Source organism: Panulirus ornatus, chromosome 41 (assembly GCF_036320965.1).
Source record: "Panulirus ornatus isolate Po-2019 chromosome 41, ASM3632096v1, whole genome shotgun sequence".
NCBI lineage: Eukaryota > Metazoa > Arthropoda > Malacostraca > Decapoda > Palinuridae > Panulirus > Panulirus ornatus.
In genome coordinates, this window is record NC_092264.1 from 19,725,313 (window position 1) to 19,742,705 (window position 17,393).

General features: G+C 40.8%; 1 protein-coding gene across 14 annotated transcripts in view; it reads left to right on the forward strand.

Moving 5' to 3' along the window:
• LOC139761747 (chloride channel protein 2-like) overlaps positions 1-17,393 on the forward strand; it is a 618,856-nt gene that overhangs the window by 499,089 nt on the left and 102,374 nt on the right. For all 14 annotated transcript variants that reach the window (XM_071686178.1, XM_071686169.1, XM_071686168.1 and 11 more), the window contains 2 exons: positions 6,648-6,788; positions 16,979-17,065. In XM_071686178.1, coding sequence (XP_071542279.1) covers positions 6,648-6,788; positions 16,979-17,065 — 228 coding nt within the window. The remainder of the gene's footprint in view (positions 1-6,647; positions 6,789-16,978; positions 17,066-17,393) is intronic.

Here is a 17,393-nt window from a genome sequence, read left to right on the forward strand (position 1 = left end):
CCACCTCACACCACATATTGTCCTCAAACATCTCATTTCCAGCACATCCACCCTCCTGCACACAACTCTATCCATAGCCCACGCTTCGTAACCATACAACATTGTTGGAACCACTATTCCTTCAAACATACCCATTTTTGCTTTCGGAGATAATGTTCTCGACTTCCACATATTTTTCAAGGCTCCCAGGATTTTCGCCCCCTCCCCCACCCTTCACTTCCGCTTCCATGGTTCCATCTGCTGCCAGATCCACTCCCAGATATCTGAAACACTTTACTTCATCCAATTTTTCTCCCTTCAAACTTACCTCCCAGTTGACTTGACCCTGAACCCTACTGTACCTAATAACCTTGCTCTTATTCACATTTACTCTTAACTTTATTCTTTCACACACTTTACCAAAGTCAGTCACCAGCTTCTGCAGTTTCTCACATGAATCAGCCACCAGCGCTGTATCATCAGCGAACAACAACTGACTCACTTCCCAAGCCCTCTCATCTAGAACAGAATGCATACTTGCCCTCTTCTCCAAAACTCTTGCATTCACCTCCCTAACAACCCCATCCATAAACAAATTAAACAACCTTAGAGACATCATGCACCCCTGCTGCAAACCGACATTCACGGAGAACCAATCACTTTCCTCTCTTCCTACTCTTACTCATGCCTTACATCCTCGATAAAAACTTTTCACTGCTTCTGACAACTTGCCTCCCACACCATATATTCTTATTACCTTCCACATATGCCTTCTCCAGATCCATAAATGCTACATACAGATCCATTTGTTTTTTGAAGTATTTCTTACATACATTCTTCAAAGCAAACACCTTATCCACACATCCTCTACCACTTATGAAACTACATTGCTCTTCCCCAATTTGATGCTCTGTACATGCCTCCACCCTCTCAATCAATACCCTCCTATATATATATATATATATTTGGAAGCGGATGGAACCATGGCAGTGGAAGTGAGTCACAGGGTGGGGGAGGTGGCAAAAGTTCTGGGAGCATTGAAAATGTGTGGAAGGCGAGAACATTATCTCGGAAAGCAAAAATGGGTATGTTTGAAGGAATAGTGGTTCCAACAATGTTATATGGTTTCAAGGCATGGGCTATAGATATAGTTGTGTGGAGGAGGGTGGATGTATTGGAAATGGTTGAGGACAATATATGGTGTGAGGTGGTTTGATTAAGTAATGAAAGGGTGGGAGAGATGTGTGGTAACAAAAAGACTGTGATGAGAGAGCAGAAGAGGGTGTTTTGAAATGGTTTGGTCTCATGGAGAGAATGAGTGGGGAAATATTGACCAAGAGGATATATGTGTCAAAGGTGGAGGGAAGTGGAAGTGGGAGTGGGAGACCAAATTGGAGGTGTAAAGTTGTAGTGAAGAAGATTTTGACTGATTGATGCCTGAACATGCAGGAGGGTTAAAGGCGTACAAGGAATAGAGTGAATTGGAACGATGTAGTATACCGGGGTCGACATGCTGTCAGTGGATTGAACCAAGGCATGTGAAGGGTCTGGGGTAAGCCATGGAAAGTTGTGTGGGGCCTGGATGTGGAAAGGGAGCTGTGGTTTCGATGCATTATCCATGACAGCTAGAGACTGAGTGTGAATGAATGTGGCATTTGTTCTCTTTTCCTAGTGCTACCTTGCATGCATGCGGGGGAAGGGGGGTTGTCATTTCATGTGTGGCTGGGTGGCGACGGGAATGAATAAAGGCAGCAAGTATGAATTATGTACATGTGTATATATGTATATGTTATTGTATGTATATGTATGTATACGTTGAAATGTGTAGGTATGTATATGTGCGTGTGTGGACGTGTATGTATATACATGTGTATGTGAGTGGGTTGGGCCATTCTTTTGTCTGTTTCCTTTCGCTACCTCGCTAACACGGGAGACAGCGACAAAGTATGATAAATAAGAAATAAGATAGAATATATATATATTACGGAGGTATAAGTTTGTTGAGTATTCCTGGGAAACTATATGGGAGGGTATTGATTGAGAGGTTAAAGGCATGTACAGAGCATCAGACTGGGGAAGAGCTTGTGGTTTCAGAAGTGGTAGAGGATGTGTGGATCAGGTGTTTGCTTTGAAGAACATATGTGAGAAATACCTAGAAAAACACTTGGATTTGTGTGTAGCATTAATGGATCTGGAGAAGGCATATTATAAAGCTGATAGAGATGCTCTGTGGAAGGTATTAAGAGTATATGGTTTGGGAGGTTCGTTGTAAGGCATGTGTATGAGTAGGAAGAGAGGAAAGTAATTGGATCCCAGAGAATGTCTCCATGGTTGTTTAATTTGCTGATGGATGGGATTGTTAGGTAGATGAATGCAAGAGTTTTGGTGAGAGGGGCAAATATGCAGTCTGTTGTGGATGAGAGGGCTTGGGAAATGAATCATCGCAGATGATACTGTGCTGGTGGCTGATTCAGGTAAGAAACTGCAGAATTGGTGCATGAGTTTGGTAGTGTGAAAGAAGAAAGCTGAGAGTAAATGTGAATGAGTTTGGTAGCATGAAAGAAGAAAGCTGAGATAGATGTGAATATGAGCAAGGTTATTAGCTTCAGTAGGGTTGAGGGACAAGTTAATTGAGAGGTAAGTTTGAATGGAGAAGTACTGGAGGAAGTGAAGTGTTTTTGATATCTAGGAGTGGATTTATTAGCAGATGGCACCGTGGAAGCGAAAGTGAGTCACAGGATGGGGGAGGGGGCAAAGGTTCTGGGAGCATTGAAAAATGTGTGGAAGGTGAGAACGTTAGCTCAGAGAGCAAAAATGGTTATGTTCGAAGGAATAGTGGTTCCAACAATGCTATATGGTTGCGAGGCATGGGCTATAGATAGGGTTGTGCGGAGGAGGGTGGATGTGTTGGAAATGAAATGTTTGAGGGCATTATGTGGTGTGAGGTGGTTTGATCAAGTAAGTAATAAAAGGGTAAGAAAGATGTGTGGAAATAAAAAGAGTGTGGTTGAGAGAGCAGAAGAAGGTGTATTGAAATGGTTTGGTCACTTAGAGAGAATAAGTGAGGAAAGATTAACAAAGAGGATATATGTGTCAGAGGTGGGGGGAATGAGGAGAAGTGGAAAACCAAATTGGAGGTGGAAAGATGGAGTGAAAAAGATTTTGAGCGATTGCGACCCTAACAACCCCATCCATAAACAAATTAACAACCATGGAGACATCACGCACCCCTGCCACAAACTGACATTCACTGGTAACCAATCACTTTCCTCTCTTCCTACTCATATACATGCCTTACATCCTTGATGAAAAAAATTCAGTGCTTCTAGCAACTTACTTCCCACACCATATACTCTTAATACCTTCCACAGAGCATCTCTATCAACCCTATCATATTCCTTCTCCAAGTCCATAATTGCTACATACAAGGGAGCAAATGGGAACTTCAGTGAAGGGCGCAAATGGGGAGGTGATAACAAGTAGTGGTGATGTGAGAAGGAGATGGAGTGAGTATTTTGAAGGTTTGTTGAATGTGTTTGATGATAGAGTGGCAGATATAGGGTGTTTTGGTCGAGGTGGTGTGCAAAGTGAGAGGGTTAGGGAAAATGATTTGGTAAACAGAGAAGAGGTAGTAAAAGCTTTGCGGATGATGAAAGCCGGCAAGGCAGCAGGTTTGGATGGTATTGCAGTGGAATTTATTAAAAAAGGGGGTGACTGTATTGTTGACTGGTTGGTAAGGTTATTTAATGTATGTATGACTCATGGTGAGGTGCCTGAGGATTGGCGGAATGCGTGCATAGTGCCATTGTACAAAGGCAAAGGGGATAAGAGTGAGTGCTCAAATTACAGAGGTATAAGTTTGTTGAGTATTCCTGGTAAATTATATGGGAGGGTATTGATTGAGAGGGTGAAAGCATGTACAGAGCATCAGATTGGGGAAGAGCAGTGTGGTTTCAGAAGTGGTAGAGGATGTGTGGATCAGGTGTTTGCTTTGAAGAATGGATGTGAGAAATACTTAGAAAAGCAAATGGATTTGTATGTAGCATTTATGGATCTGGAGAAGGCATATGATAGAGTTGATAGAGATGCTTTGTGGAAGGTATTAAGAATATATGGTGTGGGAGGCAAGTTGTTAGAAGCAGTGAAAAGTTTTTATCGAGGATGTAAGGCATGTGTATGTATAGGAAGAGAGGAAAGTGATTGGTTCTCAGTGAATGTAGGTTTGCGGCAGGGGTGTGTGATGTCTCCATGGTTGTTTGATTTGTTTATGGATGGGGTGGTTAGGGAGGTGAATGCAAGAGTTTTGGAAAGAGGGGCAAGTATGAAGTCTGTTTGGGATGAGAGAGCTTGGGAAGTGAGTCAGTTGTTGTTCGCTGATGATACAGCGCTGGTGGCTGATTCATGTGAGAAACTGCAGAAGCTGGTGACTGAGTTTGGTAAAGTGTGTGAAAGAAGAAAGTTAAGAGTAAATGTGAATAAGAGCAAGGTTATTAGGTACAGTAGGGTTGAGGGTCAAGTCAATTGGGAGGTGAGTTTGAATGGAGAAAAACTGGAGGAAGTGAAGTGTTTTAGATATCTGGGAGTGGATCTGGCAGCGGATGGAACCATGGAAGCGGAAGTGGATCATAGGGTGGGGGAGGGGACGAAAATTCTGGGAGCCTTGAAGAATGTTTGGAAGTCGAGAACATTATCTCGGAAAGCAAAAATGGGTATGTTTGAAGGAATAGTGGTTCCAACAATGTTGTATGGTTGCGAGGCGTGGGCTATGGATAGAGTTGTGCGCAGGAGGATGGATGTGCTGGAAATGAGATGTTTGAGGACAATGTGTGGTGTGAGGTGGTTTGATCGAGTAAGTAACGTAAGGGTAAGAGAGATGTGTGGAAATAAAAAGAGCGTGGTTGCGAGAGCAGAAGAGGGTGTTTTGAAATGGTTTGGGCACATGGAGAGAATGAGTGAGGAAAGATTGACCAAGAGGATATATGTGTCGGAGGTGGAGGGAACAAGGAGAAGAGGGAGACGAAATTGGAGGTGGAAAGATGGAGTGAAAAAGATTTTGTGTGATCGGGGCCTGAACATGCAGGAGGGTGAAAGGAGGGCAAGGAATAGAGTGAATTGGAGCGATGTGGTATACCGGGGGTGACGTGCTGTCAGTGGATTGAATCAAGGCATGTGAAGCGTCTGGGGTAAACCATGGAAAGCTGTGTAGGTATGTATATTTGCGTGTGTGGACGTATGTATATACATGTGTATGGGGGTGGGTTGGGCCATTTCTTTCGTCTGTTTCCTTGCGCTACCTCGCAAACGCGGGAGACAGCGACAAAGCCAAAAAAAAAAAAATATATATATATATATATATATATATATATATATATATATATATATATATATATATATATATATATGTATATATATCTTTCTTTCAAACTATTCGCCATATCCCATGTTAGCGAGGTAGAGTTAAGAACAGAGAACTGGGCCTTTGAGTGAATATCCTCACCTGGCCCCCTTCTCTGATCTTTCTTTTGGAAAATTATATATATGTTTATATATATATATATATATATATATATATATATATATATATATATATATATATATATATATATATATGTATATATATATATACTTCCTGCCTCAGCAGTCCCATCTATCTTTATGTGACTCCTGCAGTGCTCAGAAAGCTAGCCACCTCCACTGGTTGAGACCATAGGTCATAAAAGTGTAGCGATGCTATATGTGTGCCTATGTGCGGAAAATGCAGGGCAATAGAGTTTTAAGTACTAGCTGTCTTTATCGTAGAAGTTGCACTGTGGATGTGAAGGGTTTTGGGATATGTTAAAATCATGTTTTCAATATTGTAGGGAGGGGTTATGTCCAAGGCACAGATAGAAAGGTGTGACTTGTGTTTGTCTTGGGAGTTGGTGGGTTGGGTGTTTGGGAATGAATTGAGAAAATGGTTGTTTAGTGCTTGTCAGTTTATATCATATTTGTTTTGCCTGCATTATGTTTGTTAGGTGGATCTCTGAGTAGAGGTTGTTGATGCATGAGGCAGGGTAAGCATTTTACTTGGGGGTTAGGGGTTAGTTATGGAGTGTTTTAGGAGGGAGGGGTCTTATGCTGTTGTATAGAATTGAGTGCTGAGCATGTTATGGTGGGACTGTACTGGGAGGATCTTTGTTTCATTGTGTAAGTGTTGAGTAGTTGCTAGACAGCAAATGATTGTTTAAAGTACACTCTTTTGTATGGATTGCAACTTTGTTACATTTGCTCTTGAAACAACAAAACACCAGCAGGCAGGATGTAGTTAAGAGAGGAGCATATGAATTGTTTGTAAAGGATGCTGAGTGATTCTGTTATTTGTCCAGATCTCATGTCAGTTAGTATTTTATGTGCCTTTAGTTTGTGTTGCTTTTGTGTTGATGTTATTGGTGTAGGGAGTGATTGTCATGTGTGTCTTATGTAATGCTTTGAATGGTTGGTGTTTTGTCCAGTGGGGGTGATTGTCCATTCATGGTTCCTATGTGATGCCTAGAATGGTTTGTGTTTTATCCAGTGAGACTGATTGTCCATTCATGGTGACTGGAGGGTGTGAGATGATTCATGTCTGTCTGGCATTAAACTCAATTTTCTTAATGATAGATTGAATTTTATTTGCTATTCTGTTCCAGCCAATGGAGAGGATAGTAGAGATGACCCTCGAGGAGCAGCGACGGTGGGAAGAGGAGGAGCTGAACAAGGAGGTTGATTTTAGCAAATGTCACATTGATCCTGCACCTTTCCAGCTCGTTGAGAGAACTTCACTCCTTAAAGTAAGTTTAGCCTGGGAGACTGGATAATTGGTACAGTCATGAGATGAGAACAAAAATTCAGTATAGTATCATTACATTTTGTATGTTATTTATCATCTGTCCATCATCTTGTTCTCGATTAGTCTATCTGTACCCTTTTTTGTACTCACAGAAGCTTAAGTGAACACACAGCAGCAACAGTAGTAGATGTAAGTTTGCTATTTATATGTTTTTTTTTTTTTATACTTTGTCGCTGTCTCCCGCGTTTGCGAGGTAGCGCAAGGAAACAGACGAAAGAAATGGCCCAACCCCCCCCCATACACATGTATATGCATACGTCCACACATGCAAATATACATACCTACACAGCTTTCCATGGTTTACCCCAGACGCTTCACATGCCTTGATTCAATCCACTGACAGCACGTCAGCCCCGGTATACCACATCGCTCCAATTCACTCTATTCCTTGCCCTCCTTTCACCCCCCTGCATGTTCAGGCCCCGATCACACAAAATCTTTTTCACTCCATCTTTCCACCTCCAATTTGGTCTCCCTCTTCTCCTTGTTCCCTCCACCTCCGACACATATATCCTCTTGGTCAATCTTTCCTCACTCATCCTCTCCATGTGCCCAAACCACTTCAAAACACCCTCTTCTGCTCTCTCAACCACGCTCTTTTTATTTCCACACATCTCTCTTACCCTTACGTTACTCACTCGATCAAACCACCTCACACCACACATTGTCCTCAAACATCTCATTTCCAGCACATCCATCCTCCTGCGCACAACTCTATCCATAGCCCACGCCTCGCAACCATACATCATTGTTGGAACCACTATTCCTTCAAACATACCCATTTTTGCTTTCCGAGATAATGTTCTCGACTTCCACACATTCTTCAAGGCCCCCAGAATTTTCGCCCCCTCCCCCACCCTATGATCCACTTCCGCTTCCATGGTTCCATCCGCTGCCAGATCCACTCCCAGATATCTAAAACACTTCACTTCCTCCAGTTTTTCTCCATTCAAACTCACCTCCCAATTGACTTGACCCTCAACCCTACTGTACCTAATAACCTTGCTCTTATTCACATTTACTCTTAACTTTATATGTACAGATAGTTAATCAGCTATGCAGTTATTGACTATATCATATGTTTGATGTTTACAAGCAGTAACTGTGCTCTCAATGAACTCGTGATCGCACAGCTAGTAAAATTGCCTTAGGCTAACAAAACCTCTTTCTCAGTTCTATGACTGCTTTATTGGGCTACTATGTCCCATATGGGTGGAACAATTGTCTCTGGTGTAATCTAGCCTCAGTAAATCTTGGAACACTGTAAGGAACACTGTAAGAAAAACATCTAACATTACCTCTCAAGATGCATATCATTGAAAGGCACATCTCCATATAAGCAATAATTCATAATCAACCTTAAGATGATTCAAGGTACAACTCAGTACTTACAAATACCAGGTGAACAGGCAGGTAATGCCGTTGGTCCTTCACTTCTGGTCTCTAAACATGAGCTGACCACGCACTGATACTCACTCAGGGTCAGCACCATGACCTTAGTGCGAAAAATTGGCTCAACACAAAGGGCTTTTGTGTCCAGCCCCAAACCACCCTCATCATTTGGAAGTTCACTTAAGACTTAAGCAACTTAACACTAAAGGTAAATGAGGAAAAGCCTTGGGTATCATAATCTCTGAGAACTTAAAGCCAAGTAGGTAGAGAAAAAAGAAGTAAGGTGAAAAAAATCCTGGATTCATAGGTAGGGCTTTCACATTTAAATCACAGCTCTCATATAATCATTCGTTTTGGAGAGAAAAATTTAAAAAAGATATTTCATTTCTTTATCAAGTATAGTTAGGTTAGCATTTGTTTAAACAGTAAGGAATACAGGAATGAATTTTCAAAAATGATTACATATGTAACAGAATATGTTGTTTATTTACTTATATTCATATCTAAAGAATTGGAAATATAAAGGTATGTCATTTGGAGCACTTCAGTGAAAATTGCATAAGGGAGGGATTTTTATCTGCAGCACTAAGATATAAAGAAAACATCACTGTAATGAAACAATAGCTGAACTGTAGATTCTTCATTAATCCAAATAAGTACGCTAATACTATAGGATGGGTTAAGCGTATAGATAGGCTGATGGCAGGTGCGGGACTAATAGTTTTATAGACATTGGTCCTAAAGCATTTTGGGGTGCAGTGCTGTATGTGCATGTGGCAAGTATAAGATATTTTTCTTTTCTGTTATAGACCCTTTCAGTATTGATTTTGTGTTGAGATGCTGTTTCATTATGATAAACTAATAAATAAAAGAATGCATTCCTCAAGTGGAGCCATGGAACCAGTTTCAGTACAAAATCTTAATATTTGTGGGTCTTTAAGTCATAGATGGTGAATGTATTGACACCATATTCAGCACACATTTAATTTTTTTTTTTTTTACCTAGGGCTCTTTATCAAGCTTTGATATAATTGCTGCTTTCTTGAGAACAGTGAGTGTAACATGCTCCCAGTTTTCAGAGCTGAATTTGTCATAAGGGATTGATCTTTTCATGGGATCCATAATGAGGGCTCAAAATATTAAAAGTAGTCTGGATAGAAAAGGTCACTGGAAAATCATTTTGTTCAACTGCAAAAAGACACTGACCCTGCGAGTATACTGTACTATACTGTACCTGATAGAGGCTCTACGGCAAGCTCAAATGATATAGAATTACTGGTGATTATTAAATAAAATTCTTTGTGTATGCTTTATTTCTTAGTCTTAATTACTGTTTTAGCTATTGTTATATTACAATCGCAGTAAATTAGATGAACCATAAGTGTAAGGTATACATAAGCATACATAAGAAAATGAGTCACTACATTTGCTGTGTGGCCACACTGTTACAAGCACCAACCATGGCTGAACTCACCATGAGCAACCTTTTCTTCAATGACATGATAACATTCTGTATTTTTGTTAATCTTTTTAGTCTTGATAGCTGTTTTATGAACTGTTCTATTACTTTTTGCAGTGAATTAAGTAAATCAAAAAGTGTAAGATGAACATAAATGAATACATATGTACTTACAAAATTGTGTCATGATGATAGCCATGTGCCCGCACTGTTACAATGGCCACCCTCAGCTGAACTATTCATGAAAGAGCATTTCCTTCTTTGATTACACCATTCTCTATTTTTGCTTTTAGTTTATTTGTCTTAGATAATGTTTTACATATTATGCTATTACATTTAGCAATAAACTACAGGAACCATAAGTACAACATGAACATTAATATACGTATACAATAAAATACGTATACATATAAGAACAAGTCATTATGTCAGGTGCTCTGATCTGTTAGAACAGCTGACTGCAGCTGAACTCATGAGGAAGCAATTTCTTCTTTGATTATACAATATTCTTTATTTTTGCTCAGTTTCATAATCTTAATTTTTCTGTGCATGATCACTTTTTCATGTATCAGTGAGGTAGTGCCAGGAACAGATGAAGAACGGTTGCATCCACTTACATCCATTCTCTGGCTGCCATGTTTAATGCAACGAAACCATAGCTCCCCATCCAAAACCATGACCCATATATCTTTCCATTGTTTACCCCAGAGTCTACTGACAGCATGTCAACTCATGAACACCATATCATTCCAGTTCATTCTATTCTGTGTAAGCCTTTCACCCTCCTGCATGGTCAGGCCCCTGTTGCTTAAAATATTTTTTACTTCATCCTTCCATCTATGAGTTGGTATCCCCATTTTCCTTGTTCCCTGTACTTTTGACAAATACCTTCTTTGTCAACCTTTCTTCTCTTATTCTATCCATTTGTCCAATCCATTTCAGCCCACTCTTTTTAGCTCTCTCAACCATAATCTTTTTATTACTGCACCTATCTTTTACCCTTTCATTATTTGCTCAATCAAACCACTTCACACATTTCATTTCCAACACACCCACCCTCCTCTGCACAGCACTTCTTCCCTAAATACCTTCCATTCCTCACCCCACTCCCTATGCTTGATTTACTCTCACCATTTGCCATTCTACACACAATCTCTTCTGGTATTCCACACAAGACTCTTTATCCAAGCTTACTTTCACCACTCTCTTCTCAGTGACATGTTTCCTCTTTTCCTAAAACTTCAACAAATCTTCACCCTTGCTTTCACAAGAAAGGGATTAGACATCCCACCAGCTGCCCCCTCAGTACATTTACATCCAACTCTCTTTTACATGCCTATCAATTAATATGTTATCAAATTATAATGTTTTTGCTTTCTTTTACACAATTTTATATTTTTCCTAGCAATCAGCACCCTAATCTTGTTTATTTATTGAAGATACGTGGTTTCAGAAGTGGTAGAGGATGTGTGGATCAGGTGTTTGCTTTGAAGAATGTATGTGAGAAATACTTAGAAAAGCAAATGGATTTGTATGTAGCATTTATGGATCTGGAGAAGGCATATGATAGAGTTGATAGAGATGCTTTGTGGAAGGTATTAAGAATATATGGTGTGGGAGGCAAGTTGTTAGAAGCAGTGAAAAGTTTTTATCGAGGATGTAAGGCATGTGTATGTATAGGAAGAGAGGAAAGTGATTGGTTCTCAGTGAATGTAGGTTTGCGGCAGGGGTGTGTGATGTCTCCATGGTTGTTTGATTTGTTTATGGATTGGGTGGTTAGGGAGGTGAATGCAAGAGTTTTGGAAAGAGGGGCAAGTATGAAGTCTGTTGGGGATGAGAGAGCTTGGGAAGTGAGTCAGTTGTTGTTCGCTGATGATACAGCGCTGGTGGCTGATTCATGTGAGAAACTGCAGAAGCTGGTGACTGAGTTTGGTAAAGTGTGTGAAAGAAGAAAGTTAAGAGTAAATGTGAATAAGAGCAAGGTTATTAGGTGCAGTAGGGTTGAGGGTCAAGTCAATTGGGAGGTGAGTTTGAATGGAGAAAAAATGGAGGAAGTGAAGTGTTTTAGATATCTGGGAGTGGATCTGGCAGCGGATGGAACCATGGAAGTGGAAGTGGATCATAGGGTGGGGGAGGGGGCGAAAATTCTGGGAGCCTTGAAGAATGTGTGGAAGTCGAGAACATTATCTCGGAAAGCAAAAATGGGTATGTTTGAAGGAATAGTGGTTCCAACAATGTTGTATGGTTGCGAAGCGTGGGCTATGGATAGAGTTGTGCGCAGGAGGATGGATGTGCTGGAAATGAGATGTTTGAGGACAATGTGTGGTGTGAGGTGGTTTGATCGAGTAAGTAACGTAAGGGTAAGAGAGATGTGTGGAAATAAAAAGAGCGTGGTTGAGAGAGCAGAAGAGGGTGTTTTGAAATGGTTCGGGCACATGGAGAGAATGAGTGAGGAAAGATTGACCAAGAGAATATATGTGTCGGAGGTGGAGGGAACAAGGAGAAGAGGGAGACCAAATTGGAGGTGGAAAGATGGAATGAAAAAGATTTTGAGTGATCGGGGCCTGAACATGCAGGAGGGTGAAAGGAGGGCAAGGAATAGAGTGAATTGGAGCGATGTGGTATACCGGGGCTGACGTGCTGTCAGTGGATTGAATCAAGGCATGTGAAGCGTCTGGGGTAAACCATGGAAAGCTGTGTAGGTATGTATATGTGTGTGTGTGGACGTATGTATATACATGTGTATGGGGGTGGGTTGGGCCATTTCTTTCGTCTGTTTCCTTGCGTTACCTCGCAAACGCGGGAGACAGCAAAAAAAAAAAAAAAAAAAAAAAAACGTTTAACCTAGCCCATGAGGGCCATGTGTTGCAAAGATAGGATTGAAGTGGGTATGAGAGTGTAATGAAGATGGTCTTAGACCTGATCTATGTGTTGAGAAGATAAAGGTAAGTGAAGGTAAGGGTGTAGTGAAGATGCCTTTTATATGACTCATAAGCATTTAGTGAAGCTAAGGGTGGAGTGAAGATCATGATGTGTTGATGATAGCCTTTAACCCAGAACTGTAATAGTCAGGCTAAAGGGCAGTGGTATCTAGGATGTGGCAAAGATAAGGGTAAATTGAAGACAAGGATATAGTTATGGTATCTTTTCACCTACTTTAAATTAATGTAGTGAAGCTGGCATTTGAAGTTAATCAAGGTTTGTAAAGGGTGAAGTGGACATGAGTTTTCTTGTATCTTCCTCCATAGTGAACATGAACATGATGAACAGGGTGAAGAGAGACAAACTGCATTTGCTGACAGTTATTATTTTTATTTATTATACTTTGTCGCTGTCTCCCGCGTTTGCGAGGTAGCGCAAGGAAACAGACGAAAGAAATGGCCCAACCCCCCCCATACACATGTATATACATACGTCCACACACGCAAATATACATACCTACACAGGTTTCCATAGCTTACCCCAGACGCTTCACATGCCTTGATTCAATCCACTGACAGCACGTCAACCCCGGTATACCACATCGCTCCAATTCACTTTATTCCTTGCCCTCCTTTCACCCTCCTGCATGTTCAGGCCCCGATCACACAAAATCTTTTTCACTCCATCTTTCCACCTCCAATTTGGTCTCCCTCTTCTCCTTGTTCCCTCCACCTCCGACACATATATCCTCTTGGTCAATCTTTCCTCACTCATCCTCTCCATGTGCCCAAACCACTTCAAAACACCCTCTTCTGCTCTCTCAACCACGCTCTTTTTATTTCCACACATCTCTCTTACCCTTACGTTACTCACTCGATCAAACCACCTCACACCACACATTGTCCTCAAACATCTCATTTCCAGCACATCCATCCTCCTGCGCACAACTCTATCCATAGCCCACACCTCACAACCATACAACATTGTTGGAACCACTACTCCTTCAAACATACCCATTTTTGCTTTCCGAGATAATGTTCTCGACTTCCACACATTCTTCAAGGCCCCCAGAATTTTCGCCCCCTCCCCCACCCTATGATCCACTTCCGCTTCCATGGTTCCATCCGCTGCCAGATCCACTCCCAGATATCTAAAACACTTCACTTCCTCCAGTTTTTCTCCATTCAAACTCACCTCCCAATTGACTTGACCCTCAACCCTACTGTACCTAATAACCTTGCTCTTATTCACATTTACTCTTAACTTTCTTCTTTCACACACTTTACCAAACTCAGTCACCAGCTTCTGCAGTTTCTCACATGAATCAGCCACCAGCGCTGTATCATCAGCGAACAACAACTGACTCACTTCCCAAGCTCTCTCATCCCCAACAGACTTCATACTTGCCCCTCTTTCCAAAACTCTTGCATTTACCTCCCTAACAACCCCATCCATAAACAAATTAAACAACCATGGAGACATCACACACCCCTGCCGCAAACCTACATTCACTGAGAACCAATCACTTTCCTCTCTTCCTACACGTACACATGCCTTACATCCTCGATAAAAACTTTTCACTGCTTCTAACAACTTTCCTCCCACACCATATATTCTTAATACCTTCCACAGAGCATCTCTATCAACTCTATCATATGCCTTCTCCAGATCCATAAATGCTACATACAAATCCATTTGCTTTTCTAAGTATTTCTCACATACATTCTTCAAAGCAAACACCTGATCCACACATCCTCTACCACTTCTGAAACCACACTGCTCTTCCCCAATCTGATGCTCTGTACATGCCTTCACCCTCTCAATCAATACCCTCCCATATAATTTACCAGGAATACTCAACAAACTTATACCTCTGTAATTTGAGCACTCACTCTTATCCCCTTTGCCTTTGTACAATGGCACTATGCACGCATTCCGCCAATCCTCAGGCACCTCACCATGAGTCATACATACATTAAATAACCTTACCAACCAGTCAACAATACAGTCACCCCCTTTTTTAATAAATTCCACTGCAATACCATCCAAACCTGCTGCCTTGCCGGCTTTCATCTTCCGCAAAGCTTTCACTACCTCTTCTCTGTTTAACAAATCATTTTCCCTAACCCTCTCACTTTGCACACCACCTCGACCAAAACACCCTATATCTGCCACTCTATCATCAAACACATTCAACAAACCTTCAAAATACTCACTCCATCTCCTTCTCACATCACCACTACTTGTTATCACCTCCCCATTTGCGCCCTTCACTGAAGTTCCCATTTGCTCCCTTGTCTTACGCACTTTATTTACCTCCTTCCAGAACATCTTTTTATTCTCCCTAAAATTTAATGATACTCTCTCACCCCAACTCTCATTTGCCCTTTTTTTCACCTCTTGCACCTTTCTCTTGACCTCCTGTCTCTTTCTTTTATACATCTCCCACTCAATTGCATTTTTTCCCTGCAAAAATCGTCCAAATGCCTCTCTCTTCTCTTTCACTAATACTCTTACTTCTTCATCCCACCACTCACTACCCTTTCTAATCAACCCACCTCCCACTCTTCTCATGCCACAAGCATCTTTTGTGCAATCCATCACTGATTCCCTAAATACATCCCATTCCTCCCCCACTCCCCTTACTTCCATTGTTCTCACCTTTTTCCATTCTGTACTCAGTCTCTCCTGGTACTTCCTCACACAGGTCTCCTTCTCAAGCTCACTTACTCTCACCACCCTCTTCACCCCAACATTCATTCTTCTTTTCTGAAAACCCATACAAATCTTCACCTTAGCCTCCACAAGATAATGATCAGACATCCCTCCAGTTGCACCTCTCAGCACATTAGCATCCAAAAGTCTCTCTTTCGCACGCCTGTCAATTAACACGTAATCCAATAACGCTCTCTGGCCATCTCTCCTACTTACATAAGTATACTTATGTATATCTCGCTTTTTAAACCAGGTATTCCCAATCATCAGTCCTTTTTCAGCACATAAATCTACAAGCTCTTCACCATTTCCATTTACAACACTGAACACCCCATGTATACCAATTATTCCCTCAACTGCCACATTACTCACCTTTGCATTCAAATCACCCATCACTATAACCCGGTCTATTGCATCAAAACCACTAACACACTCATTCAGCTGCTCTCAAAACACTTGCCTCTCTTGATCTTTCTTCTCATGCCCAGGTGCATATGCACCAATAATCACCCACCTCTCTCCATCAACTTTCAGTTTTACCCATATTAATCGAGAATTTACTTTCTTACACTCTATCACATACTCCCACAACTCCTGTTTCAGGAGTATTGCTACTCCTTCCCTTGCTCTTGTCCTCTCACTAACCCCTGACTTTACTCCCCAGACATTCCCAAACCACTCTTCCCCTTTACCCTTGAGCTTCGTTTCACTCAGAGCCAAAACATCCAGGTTCCTTTCCTCAAACATACTACCTATCTCTCCTTTTTTCACATCTTGGTTACATCCACACACATTTAGGCACCCCACTCTGAGCCTTCGAGGAGGATGAGCACTCCCCGCTCCCCGTTCACAGATGTGAACATTTTTACTTTGTCAGATTTCTGCCAATTATTGTGTAATGATAGCTATCCAGTGCATGCATTTTACTGCTTTTGTTTATGGGGTTGTTATAGAAGTTAAACCTCTTATCTTCATCAGGTTTAATATTATGCTTACAGACTTTAATGATGTAGGTAGGAATATCCTTGGAGTTATGTCAGATTATTTATGTTTGTCTCTCCCTACATAAATGCTGTTTAGTCCTCTTGCTGTTACTGTAATGCAGGTACTAATGAATGACAGGTACAGTTTTAAGAATACTTCAGAGGTTAGTCAGCATTTAAGTTCATAATTCTCTTCTTAAACTTGGGCTCATTTTGAAAGAGTCCAAGTGATTATCTGCTAAGAAACAATGCTTCAAGCATGAGAAACCCAAAATGAGTGTTGTATAACAATTAGAGTATCACGTGCCTCATCTTTTACAGTTGAGCTCTGTTTTTAATAACACATACCTGAATAATGTCAAGAATGAATATATCTTGGGTCAACATGCAGTCAGTGAACTGAACTTGGGCATGTAAAGCATATGGATAGGGAGCCATGGTTTCATTGCGTTATACATGACAGCTAGAGAATGAATGTGGACTGATGTTTTTTTTTGTCTGTTCCTGGTGCTACCTCACTAATGCCTGCCAGGAAATAGTGACCAAGTATGAAAAAACTGATTTATCTTCTCTATATGTGATACTAGTTTCTTTACATGATATCCCTGTCCATGGAATATATTTATTGGCTATTAAATTTGTTGAACATTACTTCTACAGGTCCACTCATTGTTTTCTATGCTGGGTCTCAATCATGCCTATGTCACAGCAATTGGCAGGATCATTGGTGTTGTCGCACTAAAAGAGGTCAGTTAGATTTTTTGTTACTATTATTTTCTGCTTACTAAACACTCATTAATTAGTATTATTCTTTTGTGGAATCTCATTGCTTTATGGTTTGGTGGCAGCAGTTAATTGATTGCACATTTTTATATGAAAGTTGATGTATGAATTATAAGTGCAGTTTAATTAAATTTTCTTGATGATTTTCAGTCTTTCTTTTCATTGCATTTCTGAGGATTTGTTTCGTACCTGATATTTTGTCAGTATTAGATTGGATTCACTAGATTATCAGTGATTACTGTTAACATTATTAAAATGTCACAAATAATCTGTTAATGTGTTCGGCCAATTC